This window comes from Girardinichthys multiradiatus, chromosome 11 (assembly GCF_021462225.1).
Source record: "Girardinichthys multiradiatus isolate DD_20200921_A chromosome 11, DD_fGirMul_XY1, whole genome shotgun sequence".
NCBI classification, from domain to species: Eukaryota; Metazoa; Chordata; class Actinopteri; order Cyprinodontiformes; family Goodeidae; genus Girardinichthys; species Girardinichthys multiradiatus.
The window spans coordinates 21622784-21646357 of NC_061804.1; the positions used below are offsets into that span (position 1 = coordinate 21622784).

The 23574-nt window shown below is 38.0% G+C and overlaps 1 protein-coding gene across 1 annotated transcript in view; it reads left to right on the top strand.

The window, feature by feature from the left end:
* The window catches only part of nbeaa (neurobeachin a), a 147512-nt gene that overhangs the window by 89711 nt on the left and 34227 nt on the right, over positions 1–23574 (top strand). The window contains exons 14-28 of the mRNA XM_047378858.1: positions 3880–3959; positions 4268–4330; positions 4752–4849; positions 7431–7523; positions 12983–13091; positions 13229–13310; positions 13521–13644; positions 13749–13941; positions 15258–15947; positions 16142–16591; positions 17625–17842; positions 17960–18113; positions 18584–18607; positions 20252–20335; positions 20986–21166. Of these exons, the coding sequence (XP_047234814.1) occupies positions 3880–3959; positions 4268–4330; positions 4752–4849; positions 7431–7523; positions 12983–13091; positions 13229–13310; positions 13521–13644; positions 13749–13941; positions 15258–15947; positions 16142–16591; positions 17625–17842; positions 17960–18113; positions 18584–18607; positions 20252–20335; positions 20986–21166 (2643 nt within the window). The remainder of the gene's footprint in view (positions 1–3879; positions 3960–4267; positions 4331–4751; positions 4850–7430; positions 7524–12982; positions 13092–13228; positions 13311–13520; positions 13645–13748; positions 13942–15257; positions 15948–16141; positions 16592–17624; positions 17843–17959; positions 18114–18583; positions 18608–20251; positions 20336–20985; positions 21167–23574) is intronic.

A 23574-nucleotide genomic window follows, 5' to 3' on the forward strand; every position in this document is an offset into this window, starting at 1 on the left:
GGCTGATATCAGCTTCTAGCACCTTCACAAAGAGACAAGTAATGGTCTTGTCCACTAATGCTTCCTTACTAGTATCATGGATGCTGCTTTGAACTGTCCTCTGACGACAACCTGCAATCCTTGAGGTGTTGCCGTTCCTGAATTTTAGTTTATCAAGCTGCAGTTCACTTTTTCACTTTATTCTGTCCTCGGTGATATTGGACCCTACAGAAAAGACAGCAGTTTAACTTTTTTCAAACATAAATGCAAATTGTTATCTGTAACAATTTTTCAGTAGTTTCCATCACATAATAATCTGTTTTAAATACAAAGTCGCCTGAGGGCTGAAGATTATTGGCATTCAGCATTAGCTTTTAACATTGTCCTCTGTGGAGAGATTTCTGCCTATATTCTGAATTCTATCTTGATTCTCTAAGGGCCTTAGATGATGTAATCTTGTACTGTTTGGCTAGGCAGTCTTTAACAAAGCAATAACCCAGCCTTTACTCTGTGAATCTCAGGCTCTTTTGACAGCTTATTTCATGTCCAATCATGTAACAGGAATATGAAGATAATTAATTATGGGATGTTTCACCAGGTGCCTCTTCTCTCTAACATATTGAATTTGCAGTTATACAAAAAATGACTTAAAGATAAAAAGTTTTAAAGTTTCACAAGTTGGTCTTTGATGTTTATTGATACATATATTCAGAAAATTATAGTATATGTGGTGCTTTTGTAAATTATTTGCCCCTTAAACCTTTTATTACATTTTGTCAATCTCAATTACAAACGTTAATATATTTTATTGAAATTTAAGATAATAGGAAATCACAAATTACCACATAACTGTGAAGTGAAAGAAAACTAATACATGGTTTTCCATATATTATCCTTTTCCTATATAGTATCCTTTTACAAAAAAAAAAGTTTTGCATATATTTAAATTCAGTCCCTTTTTTTTCTTTGATACCCCTAAATAAAATCCAGTGGAACCTATAGCCTCCAAAGTTCTAATTTTTACGGGGAACCGTCACTGTCAGCATCATGCCGTGGGGCGACTTCTCTTCATCAGGAACAGTAAGGCTGGTAAGAGTTGGATGGAAGGAGATAAATACAGGGCAATCTTGGAGGAAAAATTGTTATAGGAGGCAAACCATTTGAGACTGAGGTGGCGGTTCAGCTTCCAGCAACATAACAACCCTGAACATACAACCAGAGCTACAATGGAACAATTTAGATCAAAGCATTTTCAGGTGTTAGAATGGTCTATTCAAAGCCCAGCCTAAAATCCATGTTCTCAGATACTTTCTATTGAACTTGACTTGACTATTTGCAGAAAGGAATGGGGAAATTTTTCATGCTCTAGATGTGCAGAGCTAGTAGAGACATACAACAAAACACTTGCAGCTGTAATTGAACTGAAGGATGGGACTACAAAGTATTAATTCAGGGGGCTGCATACAAATGCACGCCACACTTTTTTAAATTTGTACAAATAATTAAAACCAGGTATCTATTTTATTCCTCCGTTACTAAATGATGCAGTAATCTTTTTTTTCTTTTTTTTTAGTAAAATACATTAAGGTTTGTGGAAGAATTGTGAAAAATGTGTGAAACGGTTCAAGGCTTATTAATACTTTTGCAAAGCACTGGGTCCCAACACACTAGAGATATTGTGTTAATGCCTTCTCAGAAAGACTCAGAACATATGTAATTTCCATGAAGAAAATACATCTCTTTGACCCTCTAGTGTCATATCGGATCAGAAGGGAAAAAAAAAAGTGTGATTAAGATTGGGAGAGCAGGGAAATTAATTTCCAGGAGTAAAAGGCCGTTATTAAACTTGCCCCCGAGAAGCAATTTAGGCCAATTTAAGCCTTATTCATGTCCTCTCTGTATGTAAGACCCTAAAACTGAGGAATATACTCGCTTTCACACATGGCCACATAAACCATGATGGATGGCCACTGTCACCATTTCCAGCAGCATGGAACAGCTTGACAGGTGAGGATGATGGATAACAAAGGAGTGCTTCAGTGTCATGTTTTTGGCTATGTGAAGAACGGGTGAACAGGCTCAGGCGACTACACACACTCATATGATTCAAGGGCATCAAACCATGGCAGAGAAACGCGCAAAGATGCTTCTTCTTCTTTCTTCTCTCTGTTAGTATTTTATGTTTCTGTCAGCAGCAGAGGACCAATATGAGTTTTAATTTTGCTGGAGTATATGGTACATTTTATTCAGCAAAGAAGTACTGTTTTTAATAGCATTTTGTTCTCTAGTGGCAGACAAAATTGATAAAGTGAGAAGAGCTCAAAACATCAAATGCACACAAGTTGGAGATTATAAATGTTCCCTATTAAGTGGATAATGTCTCCTGTGGGATTGATGAGGGGAATGCATGTTTTGAAGTCTTTAATGTTGCTTTTTTAATTGCTAATATGATTTAATATATATAATTGCTAATATATAAAGGATTATGTATAATGAGGAGGTATGCGTGGTTTAATTTTGCTAAAGTAGGACCATTTAAAGATCGAATTTTCTAGTTTTGAAAAAAAAGGGAATTTATAGTTATTATTTCAATACATGTGTCACGATGCTCCGATCCAGTAATTCTGATTTATATACTGGGTTCTGATCCAAACCCAGGATATAAACCAACATTTCTATCAATACCGACATTTACCTAAACATAGTGCCATTCTTGATCATTGTGTTATGAAAGCTAGAATGAAGAAAGGCGTCAGAATGTTCCTTTTATGTCTTTTCTTAAATTGTTCTCCTTTACTTACATTCTTGCAAGCTGCTAAATCTGAACTATAGGAATGGGGGGCATGACTGATATCAGAACACAAAAGTAAATATTCATGAGCAGAGGTGAATTCAACGTGTCTACACGCAAGGCTGAAAGAAATAACACCAAACAGTTCAATGAAATGCGAAAGCAACGTTAGCTATTTAAGCAGACTGCCAACATTTTCAAATCATAACAGCTTCACGGCAAGGCAGAAAGCTCAAAAGAATAAAATAAAAATTTTCTTAGATCCTGTTGCCTTCCTGTTAGCCTTTCTGTTTCAGCAGGAGCTCATTGTTGATTAACTGTAAAGCAACGAGTTCTCTCCTCACTTCCTAACTTTAATAACTTTTGACACTCAAAATGTTTTCACAAACCACAACAAATAGCTGACTAATATGTTCCCTGTCAACAGTAAAACATCCCCATGCTGAGCTACCATACTGATTATTTATTAATGTCAGTAATTTAGAATATGGGAATAAACAAACACTTGTCAAATGTTTGGAAGTTGTCTAACTCTTTGTGGCTGTTAGAGCAAATGTTTTTTTTTTTGTAATGATGCTATATTAGACCTGAATGTTTGAGTCATGATGGAGCTAAAGCTGAGCTCTTCATGGTGCGGATTTTCAGATATATGAAATGCCTTTTGCCGCGTGTGTCAGATGCTTTTGTGTTTTCAGCTCCCAACTCGTCCTCCTCGTAGCCCTCCACAGCAAACAACTAATGGAGTGGCAGAGCTACAAAGTAGATACAGTGGATTACGCTGCTTGTTTGCTTTGGATCACTCGGACCATCAATCACAGTTTTTTTTGTAAATGACTTTGGCGCTGCTGTAATAAGTTAGATTAGCGCAAGCATAAAATATCTAGATTGCCAAATAGCCACTAGAGTTAATGACAGTGATTTACAGTTCTGATGTAGAGAAAGTGAGCGCATGTGAATGTTTTCCCCAGCTCTCGAGAAACCCTAATAAAACTAAATGTCAGTAAACAGAAGGGCTCACTCAGACTGGGCTGCAGATATATTTAAAGTGCCTTTATTGTTTCTGAAAATTTTTTGTAACTTTTTATTTTTATCTGTTTGTTTTTGCTCAGATGGACCACGGCCATCTCAGAAGGAGATCATCTCACTCCGAGCCTTCATGCTGCTTTTCCTCAAACAGCTCATATTGAAGGTAGAGGGAGAAAATGTGATTATCTCCATGGCATAGTTTAAGCTGTTGGAAATCACTTTACTTCTTTGATGTCCTCTATTGTTTCTCCTCCCGGGCACTTTGCAGTCTAATCTAAAATATGTGGAAAATAGCATTAAAGATGAGCAATGTCAATGGAGCACTGTAGCTTTTGTTTGTGTGTGTGTGTGTGTGTGTGTGTGCATACATTTATTCTTTTTCCTTCCGTGTTGAGTCATCTGAGGTTAATAAGAAGTAAAAACAACTGAAGATCACTGAGACGCCTTTGTGAATCCATTTTTTGTTCCTAGGACCGAGGCGTGAAGGAGGACGAGCTGCAGAGCATCCTCAACTATCTGTTGACCATGCATGAGGTACAGATGCTTTCGTCTTTATTAAAATTGAGTCAGAGAGAGGGCAAAAGAGGGACACAGAGGGAGATGGTGAGAGCCTGAGTGGAGCTGGTGGCAAAGTGTGCGCTGTAATCTGGGGGTTGGAGTTATGGTCCACTTAAACGAGCGAGAGTGTGAGTCAGCTTCATCGCAGTGACAGCAAAAAAAAAAAAAATGGCGCAACAATGGACTGAACAGAATGTACTCCTCAGTAACAATTATATCTATTCTTGCTCTGAAATACCACCTTCTCCTCCACAATCCCCCCTCCGTGTCCACCCCTGCAACTCACTCTCTGTCTTCCTGGCCCTCTATTCATCTCTCCCCTCCGGGCTTTTTCCTTTTATTCCCCTCCTCCGCTGCCGCCTCACCTGTTCACCTTCGCTTTCTTTTTCCTACGTAGGATGAGAATATCCACGATGTGCTCCAGCTGTTGGTGGCTCTTATGTCTGAGCACCCAGCATCTATGATCCCTGCTTTTGACCAGAGAAATGGCATCAGGTGAGTGCAGCCCACACATGCATGTTCATACAAAAAGATCTATTGCTGCACCAAATACAGACATCTTTTTTATTCACCTGCATTCATCCTAAGACTTTCACTAGTTGAGTTAAAATCCAATTTTAATATACACTGTATGAAAATATAAAACAGATTTTTCCCTACTGTCTGATGTTATATCAGATTAACCTTTTCCTCTATTAGGTCAGTTTTAAAACCAATATTATTTCTGTTTGCTGAATGACAGCATAACAGACAGAGGTTTTTAAGGAATTGTTTTTTAGTTTTATAATCTTCAAAGTCAGACAGTTGGGTATCATCCTAGTAGTTTTTGGCCTATTCTTCCTGACAGAACTGGTGTAACTCAATTAGATCTGGACACAAGTTTTCTATTGGACTGATATCAGGACTTTGTGATGGTCTCTCCAAAACATTGACATTTTGTCCTTAAGCCACTTTAAAACTAATTTGGTGATATATTAGACTCATTGTCAATTTGGAAAACACATTTGTGCCCAAGCTTTAACTTCCCGGCTGATGTCTTGAGACATTGCTTTAGTATTTCCACACAATGTTCTTTTATCATGTTGCCATCTATTTTGTTAGGTGCACCACTCACACACCACAATGCTGCTACTCCTGTACTTCACAGTTGGGATGGTGAACTTATGCTTTCAAGTTTTGCCCATTTACCTCCAAGTTCAATAATGGTCATTATGGCCAAACACTTCAATTTTAGTTGCATTAGACCACAGGAAATGTCTCAAAAATAAGGTCCTGCATTTGCAAAAATTAATCTTAATTTTTATGTTACTTTTGGAGTAATGGCTTTTTCCTCTAACTTGGCTAGTTTCACCTTGGAGAATGACACTCTTACCAGCTTCACCCAGCATCTTCACAAGGTCTTTTACTTTTAATCTGGGGTTGAAACTTACATTTTGCACCAAAACACCCTCATCTCTGTGACTCGGAGCTGAGTTTTCTTCCTAAACGGAATGAAAACTGGACATTCCAGTGTTGTTTATACTTGTGTATAATTATTTGAACAGATGAATGTGACATTTTCAGACATCTGGGAATTCTACACAGGGATAGCCCAGGGTCCTCAGTAGTCTTTCTGGTATCTTGGCTGATATCTTTTGATTTTTCCATTATGTCACACATGTATGTTAAAGGTGTTGCCTTAAAATACATCCAGAAGAGTGCCTCCATTTAACGCTGTTGTGAATTAATTAATCAGTAGTTTATGGCATCATAGTCCCTGCTTTCCTAATTTTTTAAGCTGAGTATTGTTTGATACTAATCATAGTATATGTAAACTTAGGAGTTTAAAAAAAGGTCAGAAAAAGTTGCCCAAAAAAGGCATTCTCTCCTGATATTCTGGCAATTAGCAAAGATAAATATCTTTTGTATTCCCAACTGACCTAAAACAGGAAATAATTAGTCTGATTTAATTTCAGACAGTGATGAAAAAAGTGTTATTAATTTTTTATACGTTGTATATAAATATCTGGTTTCAACTTTATATTTGAAAACAAACCATTATTTTTAATTACATTTTTTTTTTATGTGCCTGCTGATTAGAAAGCATGTTCTGTCCTCATGCGGTGGATTTGTGCAGCAACATAAAAATGTACATGTAATCAAACGTATCGTTCCATGCCGAGTAACGATACCTAGGAGAACAGAGCCTTCTGATTACTTGAAGACAGTCGGGCCAACAGTGGGGGAAATTTTCCCAATGCGTAACTCCACTTGGATGCCTTTTCAGTTGCCACAGTAACTCTTATTGCTAGAGAGCTACTTGCAAGCTGCGCTGTCTTTTTATATGTCCCCTTTGTGCACTCATTTGAAATACATCAAACCTGTTGCTTTCTTTATTTACAACCAGGGTTTTATGTGCAGTCTGCAAAAGTGTGGAAATTGATTTTGTCATTTCGAAGTCTTAATAATTTGAGGATAAAATAGAAAAATTACTATGGGAAAATCAATCTATGTTTATAAGACGTCTTTTTTTGTTCAGCTCATTGAACAATTAACTGTTGACAGATCCCACATATAATTGCACTTAAAAATCAGAAAATAAATAATGTAGTGGTGCTGTTTTAGCCTTTAGACAATTTAAGATCAGGGTTTTAAGTTGAACCTGTGATTCCTAAACTGGATCCAGTTTAGATTCAAAACTAAGCCTTGACACGAAATTGTACAAACATAATAGAGGTTTTACAGACTACGAACTGTGATTTAAAGAAATCCCCAAGTCTGAATGTTTTGAAACAGTGTATCTAATGCCCAATAAGATACAAAAAAACCTTTTACAACAATGCCAACTCAGGAGCTGAATAAATCTGTCATGTCATAATTTGTTGAGCATAGTTATACAAATATCTAATTGGATACTGAATTGAATTACTGTGAAAATAATTAAATTTGAGTCTGGTAAAATGTGAAATATTAAAATGGAAATTGAAATGGAAAATGTATTGGAAGCATGTAAAACAAAAACATGAAATATTCCGTTCTTTAATTCCTTTTAGTCTCCATCCAAGGTTTAATCCCCATATGTTTGTTGTTGTTACAGGGTGATCTGCAAGCTCCTGGCCTCTAAGAGTGAAAGTATACGAGTTCAGGCCCTCAAAGTTCTCGGCTACTTTCTTAAGCACCTCGGTCACAAGTAAGTCAATACTTTAATTTCTTTTTTCTGCTATTTTCTATTTCTCTTGCCCAGCAGTCAAGGATTAGGGAAATTTAGGGATAGAGATTTTTGTAGCCACTTTCTGATTTCTCATTCCAATTTCAATTTCACTTTAGGAACTGTATAGTTATTAGTTATTAAAAGCAGAAATGACAATGTATGTTAGAGAACAATTACTATAAAATGGATTATATATATTTTTTTTTAAACAAAGACAAAATGATTCAGGGGTTATATTTATTTATTTTAATTTTAAACTGGCTTTAGCACCATATACTGAAGATTAATGCCAATAGCACTGCAAAATAGCAGATTCATTGTTGATATTAAAGAGATTGACCCTTACATTTTCAAAAGGCTGCCAACATTTCCAAATCCAGCATGTTTCAAAAAAAAAAGAAGATGATTACTCAAAATGAGAAAACAGAGAAATTTTGCTGCACTCAGTCTTATTGTTATGTGCTGCAATTGTCGGTCTCTCTCTCTTGCAGCCTGAACAACTGTCAACAACTTGTGATAGAAAGTACATTTTCCCTTTAAATAGCTTTTTTGCACATCTGTGCTTCTTAATTGTAACCAGCTCACTGATACTGAGAATAGCTAACATTGAGTTCTTCCCATCAAGTTCTTCTCATTGAGTTCACAAGCTGTTTCTTTCAGTCACAAAATAAAAACACAAATATTGCATAAATGCTGAGAAACTGTCAGACTCTACACTGCAAAACTATAAGACAATTACAGAACCTCAGCATTGCACTCTCCAGTGAGCTTTATAAGATCTATTTGTTCGTGCTTGTGTGGAGATCTCATCCTCGTCATCACGTCCAGGCGGAAAAATCATTGTGACACCTTGCACTCTGAGGGAGGAATCTTGATGCGGAACTATGAATGCTGGGGGATTTAGTCATCCCATGTGACATGGACACCTCTCACTGCACAACATGAGAGAGGGCTATCACGCTGCACCTCAACCCTACACAATTAATCCCCCACCTACTTAAAATCTGCTCCCACCACACATCTTATTGCTATTTGCATACTTTTGCATTATTTCAGAAAATTGCATGGCACTCCCAAGTCCACTTCGGCATTACAATAGCATTATTAAAGAATCAACTCTGTTGTGAATTGACAAAATATCTAAGAAGCTATGTTGTGTAATAAGTAATGTCAGATGAGGGTTTATTAGTAATTGAGACAAATTAAAGCAGTGTTACAGTTTAAACTGTACGTTCTACATTCAAAATGCTACTCACAACAGGCAGATTGGGAAAAAAAAAACAACCAAATGTTAAACTGTATCTCCAAGATTTATCGATGCACTGGACAGATATTAAAAAGTGGTTCTGTTGCAACACACTGGTTTCCAAAGGGCTATTTGCTGACGACTTATCGCAGGATCCAAATCCCACCCTGGCATATCACATGTATTCAAGAAATATGAGCACAACAAGCCGGGCATATGGAAAGCGTTAAAAAAGAAAGTTAATGTTTTGAGCAGATAAACAGCATCTAAACACTGTTTCAATTAACACCTCTTTGAAAGGCATCTTGTTAGTGCAAAATGCAGTTTTATGCCTGTCAAATTATCTCTTTAACAATTTTTTTGTAGATGCAGCTAAAAAATGCAAAAACTAACTAACAAAGAAATTACAATTTAAGGTAATGTGCTAATTATGTTATTGTTAATTTATATGAATAACTTTAAGTCTTTACTAGATTTTATGTCTTGTTCACATTTATTGGCACCCCAATAGTTGGAAAAAATAGTTGGTAAATAGTTGGAAAAGGGCCGTAAAATAAAGTCATCTTTTATTGCAGTCTTTTATTTTATCTCTATACTGATGATAAGACAAATACTCAATATCATTTTTGATAGTGCAGAAACCTTTTTTTTGAAGGCATGGGGTTATTCCTAATAAGAGCAGAAAAATAAGACCAAATACTGTATGACAATATATTCATTGTCCTAATTAGACCAAACCCATAAGTCGTCCAGACTCAATGTTTCCATTTGCCTGTCATATAGCTGATGAAACACTGACATTTTTCCACTCAGGAACAAATAAAGGATTATCTACCTAAAAATAAATTCTTTATAGTGTAAAAAAAATCTGGTTCATATAAAAACCTTTTTTACAGTGTAAGCAGCAATCTGGACCGTGCAAATGCAATCAGCAGCAGACACAGTATGGTAATTTTGCATATTATTATTGGTGATCAACTGCAGCCAACAGGGTAGGTTGCTACTGGGTCACACTAGCTTTGGCCTGAATTGTCATATTCAGCCTGGGTCCACCTTTTTTCACATTTGCTTGTTATTATTAGCTATATTAGCCAACAATTCCTTTACTACTGAGTAAAAGAGTAATGAATGTATGTATGTTGGTCATTTTTCATCTTTAAATCTTTGTACATGATGGAACTGTCGGTTGATGAAATTTTTTTTTTCCTGCATTAATTTTTACCCAAGTTGGAACATGGCCGGTGCATACTCAGCACCAACTCCACACCGGGAAGTGTATCCCTTAGCGGAGTTCAGCCTGACTTTACATCATAACAGGGGCTATCAATAAGGTGCTAACATAAATAAAAAAAACGTTAGCTTATGCTGTCTGGTATGTTTACTTCTTCACTATTGCAGATAAAGGAGCTTTACTGACCTTTTTAAATTGCTCTCAAACATCAGAGTGTAGGTTTTAGCGCTAGAACAGCGGGCATCTGGGCTTATCTGCACGCTTTGGCTTTTCGTCTGCCTCATATGCAAAATCCTTCCAAACAAAGCTTTTGCATCTGCCCTGTTGCCTTTCTCTGCTTTTCTCTGTACATCCTTGCTGTATTAACAGCCTTCCAACAGCAGCTCTGTGATTTGAGTCTCTGTCAAGATTGTTCAGGTGGCTGCAGAGAGGGGCGGTTTAGTGTCTGTGTGTCTGCAGTGCTGATGTGAACATTTGTGCACCAGCGCAGTAAGATGAAAATGGCTTAGTTTGTTTTAATTTTGACACAAATTCAAATTATTAAAGAATTCTGTTTTTTTTGTATCTATTATATGCAATGCTTTTGGTTTGACCACCCCACCCCATGACAGCAAATTATTTTAGAGCCTTTGTACACATTTTTACACATCTATGGTAGGTTCTGTATACTATAAATGACCCCAGTAGTCATTAACCTATAATGTTTGGTAAGTTATTAATCATTGAATAATTTACTGTTGATTACTATTATTGTTAAGTATCCTCACATTTAGAATAACAATATTTGCTTATGAAGGCCCCCGTAAAATGCTTTAATATGTAAAACAATTATTTGATCAACCAAAATGTACTTTTTTAGTCCACAAGAAGGGAAATTGCTTCATACATTGGTTTAGTAAGACTTTAGCACAGTATGGTATATACATACAGTTACATTCAATAAATTAAAATATTATTGAAATGTTAATTTATTTCAGTAAATTGATTTAATAGGTTTAACACATTATACAGATGAATTTACACAGAGACTGATTTATTTCTCTTAATTTTGATGATTTTCTGCTCACAGTTAATAAAAACACAACATTTAAAATTAGAATATTAAAGGTTGTAATTTTCAAAAGGTATTTTTAATCTGACAAACAAGGCTTATCAGAACACATATTCTAATTTATTGAGTTCGATTGAACATAAAGTAAAATTGTGTGAATTCACCCCTTTGTTTTTAAGATGAAATGAAATAACTTCCAGTGAATCAAGGTCACATGAATCTCCTTATTTTATTATGATTTACCAGTTATTTTGTAAAACCTTTATGGAACAAGAAAACCAGGATCCTTGAGCAATTGCTTGTATTTTTTCTCTCTTGTTCTTATTTACTTTTTATAACACCTATCTTGAAAACCTCTGACCCCAAACTTAGGGGTCAGAGGGTGTATAGAAATTAGCCAATTAGATGCAGCAATTTTGCAAAATACATGCTAATTTAAAGAAAATGCAGTTGACCTTACTGAGAGGTCATGTGTTTGGGGGTTTGTTTAGTTGTAATTCCTAATATCTTCACTGTCAAACAATCTGTACATTCTAATTGTCTATATGTTAATTCCTTCAACAAAGCCATTGGTGTTGGAGAAAAAAGGATGTGTTTAAAATGTTGGGTTTTCAAGCAATAACTATTCAATGTGTCGCCATATATATATATATATATACATATATATATATATGTATATATATATATGTGTGTGTGTGTGTATATATATGTGTATATATATATATGTGTGTGTGTGTGTATATATATGTATATATACATATACATATATATATGTGTGTGTGTGTGTGTATATATATATATAGATGTGTATATATATATATATGTGTGTATATAGATGTGTATATATATATACATATATATATATATATATATATGTATATATATATAGATATATATATGTATATATATATATATATATACGTATATATATATATTGAAGGCAAATGCTTGTTAATGTGGAAAAGATTACAATAAAAAAATCTTTAAAAAAGATGTATTGTGTTGACAGTTATATATATATATATATATATATATATATATATATATATATATATATATATCAGAATCAGAATCAGCTTTATTGCCAAGTTCGTGCATACAAACAAGGAATTTGACTCCGGTACACTTTGCTCTTTTGTTCTGTTTTTGCATTACAGAATATACAATATACAAATATATATATATTTATTTATTTATTTATTTGATTTATTTTATTTTATTTTTTTCAGGTTTAAGGTACACCTGAAAAACAATTAAAATCATAGATTAAAAGTAGGGGTGGTTGATACGGCAGAAATATACTATCACATTGTGAAAACTAAACTAAAATTATAATTGTACTTTCACTTTCTCAACAACAGCATAACCCAAAAAGAAAACATAACAGAACATTTGGGTCTGAGAACATGTCTGACCAAAGCCTTTGATTAGTGGGTGATATTACAAAGAAAGAGAGAGAGAGCTGCAGCAGCCAGTGCAGTCTTTCTTTCACGGCTGTTTTAATGTGGACATCAGTGTAAAGGGTTAAAAAAAAGCTTGTTTGAGAAAATGACAACTTTGTTTTCTCATGTCTACTGTAAGAATTAGCAAGTTTTACAATATTCTGCGTTTTACAGTGAATTTAATGTTAATTTATAATTCTGCCCATGTTTTCCATTACATAAAATCATAAAGCTTGGTACTATGAATGTCACAATCTCTTTGCTTTGAAAGACTGTCAGGATTTTATAACCAGTCACTTTTTAATATTTTTATACTGGCCACTCCTAGTCCAAAGGATTTTGTTTGCAAATACATCAGTGTTGTTCTGTGCATCCTGCTAATCTGTCATGTGCTCGGTAACAATCAGGGTCAGTTATAAGTATGTAATGGCCTAAATAAGATGCAATGATGTTTCTGTTCCCCTGCAGAAGGAAGGTGGAGATCATGCACACACACAGTCTGTTCACACTGCTGGGAGAAAGACTGATGATGCACACCAACACCGTTTCCGTCACCACCTACAACACTCTGTATGAGGTAGGTAATTGTGGGACAGCATCTCTTTTCTCAACATTTCCATACATACATACATACATAATCTCTAATGATTATGCCAGAATCTAATTGATTTGTATGCTACTGTAATAATGTCCACTAAACTTCTGATGATGCAGATTCTGACAGAGCAGGTGTGCACTCAGGTGGTTCACAAGCCCCATCCTGAGCCGGACTCTACTGTCAAGATCCAGAATCCTAGTAAGTACTGTAGAACTCCTGTGTAGCTTCCGTCTGTCACTCTTTTCTCTTTGCTGATGCAAACAAACAAAGTCTGGATTGAAAATCAGCTCTGCTGGTATCTCTCACTTGCTGGTTTCTTCCACACATCGCTCATAATTTTCTTCCTCACTTTTTATATTTTCTGCCTTCCCTGGTCTCTCATCAATGACTCACTGTTGTTTCACCCAGTGATTTTGAAGGTAGTGGCTACCCTGTTGAAGAACTCCACACCCAGTGCTGAGCTGATGGAAGTCCGGAGACTCTTCCTCTCCGACATGATTAAACTCTTCAGTAACAGCCGTGAAAACCGACGGTAAAAGCAAACAAACCCTTATTCCTGTCTTTTGTCTGCCATATGATAAATAAATCCCATGCTGCTTAGCAGCTCGTGTAAATTGTTTTGTGTTTATGCATCAGCTGCCTGTTGCAGTGCTCGGTGTGGCAGGATTGGATGTTCTCCCTTGGATATATCAACCCCAAGAACCCAGAGGAGCAGAAGATAACTGAGATGGTGTACAACATCTTTAGGATCCTTCTCTACCATGCCATTAAATATGAATGGGGGGGTTGGAGAGTCTGGGTTGATACCCTCTCCATTGCACATTCCAAGGTAATGGTGGAAAATGCACACTTCAAGTCTTTAGTGTCCTTTTTTGGCAAAATACAGTACTCTGCAGAAATGAGTAAGAATCTGTTTACTTATATAGCTCCCTTTCAAAATAAATGCCACAATCTCAACGCCCTTTAGAGAGACAAACAGAAGCATATTCTATCATATGGAATCCAAGATGTTCATAATTCTTGGAAAGAAAAACAAGAATAATATAAAAACTCTGCCAGTGATCGTGCCCAGAAACAACCAGCGCTGCAAAAAAGTGCCTAACAGATAAATCAAATTAACATAAAAAAAAAACAAGTTAAAAGGACAGGGTTAAAAACAACAATGAGATTAGGGAATAAAACATTAAGATTACCGACAGTAACTACCAACAGGCAGCAAAAGCTCTGTCATTACCCATGTAATGAGACACAGCCAAAAACAGGGGCACTGGACCATTAGTACTTTCTGAGGAAGATACTAATAAAAAGGTACTAAAGGCAAAAATATCTCTGTCACTAGTCCGTCCAGATGCGCTAAACCAGGAGTACTTTCTAAGCAATGTTGAACAGAAAGAGAACAAAGTTTCTAACAGCAATCTTTGCTGCAGGAGAAAATGCACACACTGCAGGTGATAGTCTTCTTTATTCAAAGAAATTATTAGGAAAACATACAGTACATCAAAAATGTTGGTACTTATAGCTCTGTTACTAAGAGCCTTTCAGGAAAACTGTCTTTTGTTAAATCTATGAAAAATACAAAAGTTAACTCAGTTTGACAGCACCACACCAACAAGGTGATGTCCTAAGAGCTTTAGCTGAAAACAAGACTGACAGAAGATGATCATTCAACAACTTGAAAAAGCATTTGTTATCGGTTGCAAGGACTGGACAGATAAAGAGGGAAAAGCTGCCGAAGAAAACCTTCGCAAAGACCTACAGAAAGCCTGGGGAAGAACTGTTCAAAACAAAGAAAAAAGGAAATTATGGTTAAAACTGACCCAGAGCAGCATATATGCACATATTAATAGCAATAATAATACGTTCTTATATGTTATATTTTCTTTAAAAAAAAAATCTATTTATCTAATTTTAATGATCATTAGTTGAAATGTTTAGATTCTGTCAAAGATTGTAAAGTTGAGCCAATATTATAGATGCTGGCCTTAATGGTCCTGGAGACTGGAGTCCCAGTTTTGTTCTTGCCGTCTGACCATGATGATCTATAGGCCCCCTTAGGAGTACCTTCTGAATATGATGTGGAGGGAAGCTACTGTTAGTACATGTCTTCTGGTTACGTTACCAATTATATCCCACCATCTGTCACAGGTGACCTATGAAGCCCATAAGGAGTACTTGGCTAAGATGTATGAAGAGTATCAGCGTCAGGAGGAGGAAAACATGAAGAAAGGAAAGAAAGGCTCCGTCTCCACCATCTCCGGGCTCTCAGCTGCGCCTGCCCCTGTCGTCAACGGGAATCTGGAGATAGATGACAACTCTCAGACGCAGACCCCTGAAAATGAAGCCGAGTATGGCGATGGGGCAGGCGGGGACTCTCGTAACCTTCTTGCCGAAGGATCAGTAAAGCGGCCGAATGGTGAAGCTTTGACGCCCGGGGAGCAGAGTGCCGGTCCGGGGGTGAGAGTCGAGGTCCACGACCTGCTTGTAGACATTAAAGCTGAGAAGGTAGAGGCCACCGAGGTGAAGCTGGATGACCTGGACCTGTCTCCGGAGGGCCTGAGTGGAAGCGTTGGTGGCAGTGGGGGTGGTGTAGGAATTGAAAATGGACCTCTTGTAGAAGTGGATTCTCTCTTGGACAGTTCTTATTGCTCTGTTGTTCCGAATCTTAATGGGAATCTGGCGCCCAAAGACGACATGGCAGGCTCAGGGGTTGGAATCGGCACTAGCCTGGGGCTGTCAGGGGTCAGCATGGAGGATGATGGTAACATGGGGCCTCTCATCACATTAGCTGATGAGAAAGACAGCGTTCCAAACAACAATGGATTTCTCTTCAGCAAGGTAGGATCTCATTACGGCTCTCTCTGGTTAATTAAAATTGTTTTTGTGGCGCTTTATCCTCCCCTTCTGGCCTAGAATGAATAAATTAATCTGCAGCTATCACTTCTGATTTTTATGCTTTCTACTTTCCCAAATAAAAGTCATTCCTGCACATTTTTCCTAATGCCATAATACTACCATTTATCTGCAACCAGGTTGATGAGAAGCTGCTTCCAGCTCTGGCATCCACAGATCCCCTTGTTCTTCCAAGTCCAGACCAGCCTACTCCGTTGGGCACGGCCCCTGCTCACTCCACCACCAGCGCCAGTGATGACCTCAGCCTGCTGGCCCACATGACTAGCTGCGACTCTGATTTAACACAAACCCAAAGCCATGCCTCTGGGGAACTCCTAGAGGATGGACCATTTAAGATCCAGAGTCCGCTGGCTGACATCAGCTCTATCGCTGAAGCTGAGAGCCAGAACCAGCTCCAAGGAATGACCAGACTAGAATTCCCAGAGGGGGAGGGTGCATCCGGGCCAGAGGGTGAGACAGCGGGGCTGAAGCCCGCGGGAGACACAGCCAGTACCACGTCTGATACAGAGAGGTCAGATGATGGGAAAGACAAGGACATGAAGAAGATCCAAACTACAGCAACCACCCAGGTGAGTTTGAACTCTCAAGGTGCACAATTACCTGGCTGCTTTGCTTTCTAATGGTTCTGTGAAACTACAGTACATACATCGCTAGTCTGATGTTTACACACACACTCATCTTAGACATGAATGCCATCCTAATTGTGGGCTTAATGATGCACCTAAACCCGTCTTTTTCTCATGGTTTAATGATTATAAAAATATATGTCGAAAAATGTAAACAAAAAAAATGGATGCGCAGGTTCTGTTGATTGTGGATTTGAGAAAATCCACAATCAACAGAAACAGTGTCAGAATTATAAATACTACTTCAAAAATATACATACACCCCATTTATATACAGGTAAATGCTTTTTGTATGAATCAATTCTGTCATAATTCTGGCTAATTAAAATAGTTGGTATTCTGGCATTAACCTGACTTTTCAAACATATTACCCAAACTTTCAATGGTTTCATTCCTGAAGCTTTATGTAAGCTTGTTTTATCCATTCTAAGACTACTTTTGATTTTTCTTTGGATTGTTTCTCCTATTTTGACACCTAGTTTCAACGGTCCACCTGTTGTTTCAAAGTAAGGTTGAACAATTTGAAAGTAGCTATGCAGACCTTAAGCATGATGCCGCCACCACCATGCTTGACTGTTGTTATAGTGTTGTTAGATTGAAAGCTTCACTTTGACTCTTCCAAACATACATCCTGTGGACAATGATACTGGTGCACCAGCTTGGGCCTTCTGGTTCTAAGGATGCTATTGAACATTTCATCTGAGGTAATAGTTTGGGTCAAAAAAAGAACACTGGACATCACTGGGTTTTCCAAGAGGCTAGTGATACCAAACACACATCAAAACTAGTTTTGGGCAGATGAACTGAATATCCTAAGCCCTGACCTCAATTGGATTGAAAATGTATGAGCTTCCACACATACTGGCTTATTTTTAACCTTGATTCATCAAGTGAACTGTAACCATGTGACTGTTTTTACGTGCAGACCTAAATGAGAAATGCACTGTTAACTTTTCAGTCGTCCACTCCTTGGCAGGCCCTGCACGGCCGTACCGCAGCCCAGCTCGAGCGGGACCTTCGCGTTGACCTGGGCTTCCGGGGAATGCCAATGACGGAAGAGCAACGGCGCCAGTTCAGCCCCGGCCCGCGTACCACCATGTTCCGGATCCCAGAATTCAAGTGGTCCCCAATGCACCAGAGGCTGCTCACTGACCTACTCTTTGCGCTGGAGACGGACGTGCACGTGTGGAGGAGGTTAGTAGAGCCACGTGAGATGTGTATGTCTGCTGCACAAAATTAGGTCAGCTGCACTTTTCCACCACTTGTCTCACTAAGTAACTTTTCCTGCCCTCATGCTCGTTTTTATTTCAGCCACTCCACCAAGTCAGTGATGGACTTTGTGAACAGCAACGAGAACATCATCTTCGTCCACAACACCATCCATCTCATCTCTCAGATGGTGGACAACATCATCATCGCCTGCGGAGGCATCCTGCCTCTCCTGTCAGCCGCCACCTCCCCTTCTGTAAGTGGCTCTTCTCTGCCCCCATGTGGTAGAAAAGAGAACTGCGGCTCTTTAATGTACCTCCACGTGTTTGTGAAAGAAACGGATATTTTCCCGCAGTTTTATGGTTGCTAGTTTATAAACAATCAAACCCTAAATGATCAAGAGTTACATATGTTGAAATTTCGTATTAGTAGAGCGTCCTGTTTGGTTTTACAATGAACATGAGCATTTGTGAATGAATTAAACTTTCAAGAACATGTAGATTCTTCTCATCAGTAACTTCATATATATAACTTTTGATCTAACACAGCATTTTAATCTTTATTTAAACTTTGCTCTTAAATTAACTCTTTAATTTGATCATTTAAATAACTTTTAATTTCTATTATCTATATATTTTAATCTTCGGTTTCCTCTCTGTGTTACGTGTATTTTGCATATTTTCTTGTCTTTCTTTGTCTCTGTTTTTGTCTGTTTTGCATGCGCAGAGTTCTAAGAGTAGTGCCAACACTGTAAGTTACAGTTTCTTCCTCTTTTTCTACTTTGTTAATTCTTATGTTCTAGTTTTATTATCACTGTAAGCATCACTAACCTATGCGTGTCTGATTTCCATAGTGTTTTATGTGGCTGTGCTTCTGTGCTGCTAATCAGATGTCCAATTTTGTTTGTTATTTGCTGTGGCCAGACCTGTATCTGTTTGTTAAACATAGTAGGAGGAATGTGGAAAGATTTGTCAACAATAAATACTTTGTGGTGAAGTCTTTTCTCTGAAACAGATCAAATAAATAGTTCTGGTCAGACGTTTTCCAACACACAATATTGGAATGAATTTCGTATTATGTTTGAGATTTTAATTATTTATTTGAAAAGCTATTTTTCTCGGATTGACATATATTACAGCATAATGACAGATTGATTCTTTTTTGCACAAATTGAGTTTGAATTTGTTGTGGATTTTCTTTATTAAATACAGAATCAATATTTTACATAAAGCCTGCATGTATGTAGACATAAACGTTCCTTCAATATTTGGATAACTGCCCTTCAACAAAATGCACAGATCTTGTTCAGATTCCTCAGGTGTGACAGCCTTGGCTCTTCCTGACATGCATATTGTCATTGTGGTTAAGAAGGCATAGGGCTTGTCCATGTAACCAGCTGCACATTTTAATCGAGCTTAAAGGTGTTCATTTCAGAGTAGGGGCTACTATCTTCATCAGTACCTTCTCAGTCCATGTTGACAAGATGCTTGCTTCAATGTAGGCAGCTGCACTGGTCTTCCAACCGTGTCCAGTTTCTAATCTTTCCTGGGCTAAAACTGGAACACAGTTGGGTGTATGTTTGGAAGAGTCAAGGGGAAGCTTTCAAAGCTAATAACACTATACGTAACAGCTCTCAAGCATGGTGGTGGCAGCGTCATGGTGAAGTTTTGCTAAGCTACCTCCTAAACAGGTAGATGGTTGAAACGTGGACACGACTGGTTGTTTAAATAGGGAAATGAGCCCAAACATGTATCAAAACTGGTTTTGGAGTGGATAAGCAACATTAAGCTTCTGGAATGGTATATTGGAAATTTGTGGGCTATGCCTGGAAGCCAGTTCTGTGACAAGAAATTAACCAATTTAAATAAATCCTACAAATTCTGTCACAAAAGTGGGCAAATATTTAGCCAGAATTATGCCAAAAGTTTGTTCATGGCCATAAAAAGTGTGTACCTTGTTAAGGGGCATTTATCTAAGTATTATTTGAGGTGCAATACAATACAATACAAATACCGTAAGTGTGTTTTTATTAGCCTTAGTATACAGGCTAAAGCAAACAAGCTTTAGGAAACTTGCTGTTTGAAGGCCCTTAATGTGAAGCTCTGAAAGAAAGTATGATCTGTTGAGGTATATGTATAATTTATATATCACGAAACCTTTTTAACCAATTCACTTCTGAATTGAATCAGTACATAACAACAGTGTTGTCTAGAAGAACAGTTTATATAAATTATTAAAAGTTTAAACTTAATATGATCTACATGCTTATAATGTGTATGTAAACTTCTGGCCTGGACTGTAGTGTATTTTCTATAAGAAAGAGAACAAGAGTGTTTTAGACAGTTCTCAAAACTTGCTTTTGCTAAGAATGTCCCGTTTGTATCAACACTGAAGAAGGCAGGAGGAGCCGGACCCCTGAGGGGTTCAAAAGGAGAGGAGGTGAGCCCCGTTCCTGGGGGAGGAGGCACAGGGGGAGAGGTGCGTACAGAGCCAGAGACTCATCATCACCAGAAGAACTAAGAGCACCAACCAAAGCACTTCTGTTCTCACTCTGTGTCCACACTGTCTGTGCTCTGATGAGCCTCCTGATGCGTGCACTTTGTCGACTCCCCACAGATCTGCACACTCTGCTTACAGAAGCAGTGAAACTGCAAACCAAACACTTGGTTTAAAGCTCTGCTATGCTGTTATTAACTTATATATATCACATTAGAACACATTAAAGCAGACATAGTTTAAAGGTCACGTAACAAGGTAAATTCAAGTGACCAGCTTAATCACAAGCCACACTGCTGCTGTCACCATGCTACTGTTACCATTACCTGTATGTCATCAGGCTCCATTTCCTCTGTATTGTGGACAGCACTTTATTGTTTCAGGATTTCATCATCTTGATTTCTCAGCATGACACTGAAGGTTGCTCTTTCTGTTTTTTGCTGAAAACTGACATGACTGATTTAGTCATGCTGATCCACAGCCCAGCTTTCCCAAAGGCGATATCTTTAGAAAAAGAGGATTTCACTGTTTCTCCTTGTTGGCAGGGAGAGATTCCTTTTCGCTGTCTTTACGACCCAGTTATTACAGATTAACTCTCAAACATATGTGTATTTTTGCTCTGCCCTTCCTAGACGGAGTTGGAGAACATAGAGGCGACACAGGGCATGTCTTCGGAGACGGCGGTCACTTTTCTGTCCCGTCTGATGGCTATGGTAGACGTTCTGGTGTTTGCCAGCTCACTGAACTTTAGTGAGATCGAAGCAGAAAAGAACATGTCATCGGGAGGTCTCATGAGGCAATGTCTCCGCCTCGGTGTGTGATGCTTTAACAAATTCAGTATTGATGGAAATCTAAACCACTGCATTTATGGGTAGGGTGTAGACATGATGTGTCTTACAGATTTATGACCTGCTTCAATATATAGCTAGTATCAGCTGTGCTGTTAATATTTCAGATTTTAGCTTAGCTTAGTTAATTTCTAGCACTTTACTTTGAAACTAAAGCAGAAACATTTGTATAAGAGATGCAAAAAGAAAGCGGTGGTTGACTAAATTCTGTTGATTTTCAGCGTGATCAGTTTTTGTGATTAGTTTACTTACCATATAAAAGCACTGCCAGATTGCACTAAAATAAACACTCTTTGGTGTGGAAGTTGTTACTGAGTGAGTAAGACTTGGCTATTGTCAGGATCAGTGATGTTTTAGTAATGTCAGTTGTGTAAAATGCAAACAGTATTTGGTTTAAAATAGATAAACCCTGTTTAATATTTTACTTCAACCCTTCTAACACACAGACTTGACATAGCCTCTATATATATATATATATATATATATATATGTATATACACACATACATATATATATAAAAATTGGTCACAAAATTCTGTGCAGAGCTTCTCAACTTTAAATTCTCTTTTAGAAACTGGAAACTGCTCATTTAGCAATTTGCCTAATAAGTGAAGTGAAAATGAAGTCTTTTAATTTACCCTTGAACTTATTTATTTTCAACCCAATTAACACCTGGCAATATCCCAAAAGTACCCAAAAAATGCAGGTATCCGATTAAAAATTTCTGATTACTTTTTAAATACTGTTAGGAAGCTGGGAAATGACATTGCCTGAAATCCTAATGAATATAGCTGAAACCTGAGGACCTTCATAGACCCACAGTATGTATTAAAAACAGAGACGTAAACTAGAGATACACCAATAAGACTTTTGATCCGTGTTTCAGATTTTGGGTTTTTGTAAAGTTTTAAACAATTCTAATTCATTTTTTAGAACCTAATGTTCACCTTATACAGATAATACACTTGGCCCTGTCTTTCTGTGTTTAACCCTCTCACTCCTAGACATACAGAGGTTGGACAATGAAACTGAAACACCTGTGATTTTAGTGTGGGAGGTTTCATGGCCAAACTGGACCGGCCTGGTAGCCAGTCTTCATTAATTGCACATTGCACCAGTAAGAGCAGGGTGTGAAGGTTCAATTAGCAGGGTAAGAGCACAGTTTTGCTCAAAATATTGAAATGCACACAACATTATGGGTGAAATACCAGAGTTCAAAAGAGGACAAATTGTTTGTCCACGTCTTGCTGGCGCATCTGTCACCAAGACAACAAGTCTTTGTGATGTATCAAGAGCCACGATATCCAGGGTAATGTCAGCATACCACCAAGAAGGACGAACCACATCCAACAGGATTAACTGTGGACGCAAGAGGAAGCTGTCTGAAAGGGATGTTCGGGTGCTAACCCGGATTGTATCCAAAAAACATAAAACCACAGCTGCCCAAATCACGGCAGAATTAAATGTGCACCTCAACTCTCCTGTTTCCACCAGAATTGTCCGTCAGGAGCTCCACAGGGTCAATATGCACGGCCGGGCTGCTATAGCCAAACCTTTGGTCACTCATGCCAATGCCAATCATCAGTTTCAATGGTGCAAGGAGTGCAAATCTTGGACTGTGGACAATGTGAAACATGTATTGTTCTCTGATGAGTCCACCTTTACTGTTTTCCCCACATCCGGGAGAGTTACGGTGTGGAGAAGCCCCAAAGAAGCGTACCACCCAGACTGTTGCATGCCCAGAGTGAAGCATGGGGGTGGATCAGTGATGGTTTGGGCTGCCATATCATGGCATTCCCTTGGCCCAATACTTGTGCTAGATGGGCGCGTCACTGCCAAGGACTATCGAACCATTCTTGAGGACCATGTGCATCCAATGGTTCAAACATTGTATCCTGAAGGTGGTGCACCAATACACACAGCAAGACTGGTGAAAGATTGGTTTGATGAACATGAAAGTGAAGTTGAACATCTCCCATGGCCTGCACAGTCACCAGATCTAAATATTATTGAGCCACTTTGGGGTGTTTTGGAGGAGCGAGTCAGGAAACGTTTTCCTCCACCAGTATCACGTAGTGACCTGGCCACTATCCTGCAAGAAGAATGGCTTAAAATCCCTCTGACCACTGTGCAGGACTTGTATATGTCATTCCCAAGACGGATTGACGCTGTATTGGCCGCAAAAGGAGGCCCTACACCATAATAATAAATTATTGTGGTCTAAAACCAGGTGTTTCAGTTTCATTGTCCAACCCCTGGCTACTTGCTGAGCTTCTACTGTGACTAAATGTATGTGCTCCCTTTCATACTCTAGACTTGAAAACTGGCTCAGAGTTCATCTGCTTAGATGTCTTTCTCTCCAAGATGAAGCCC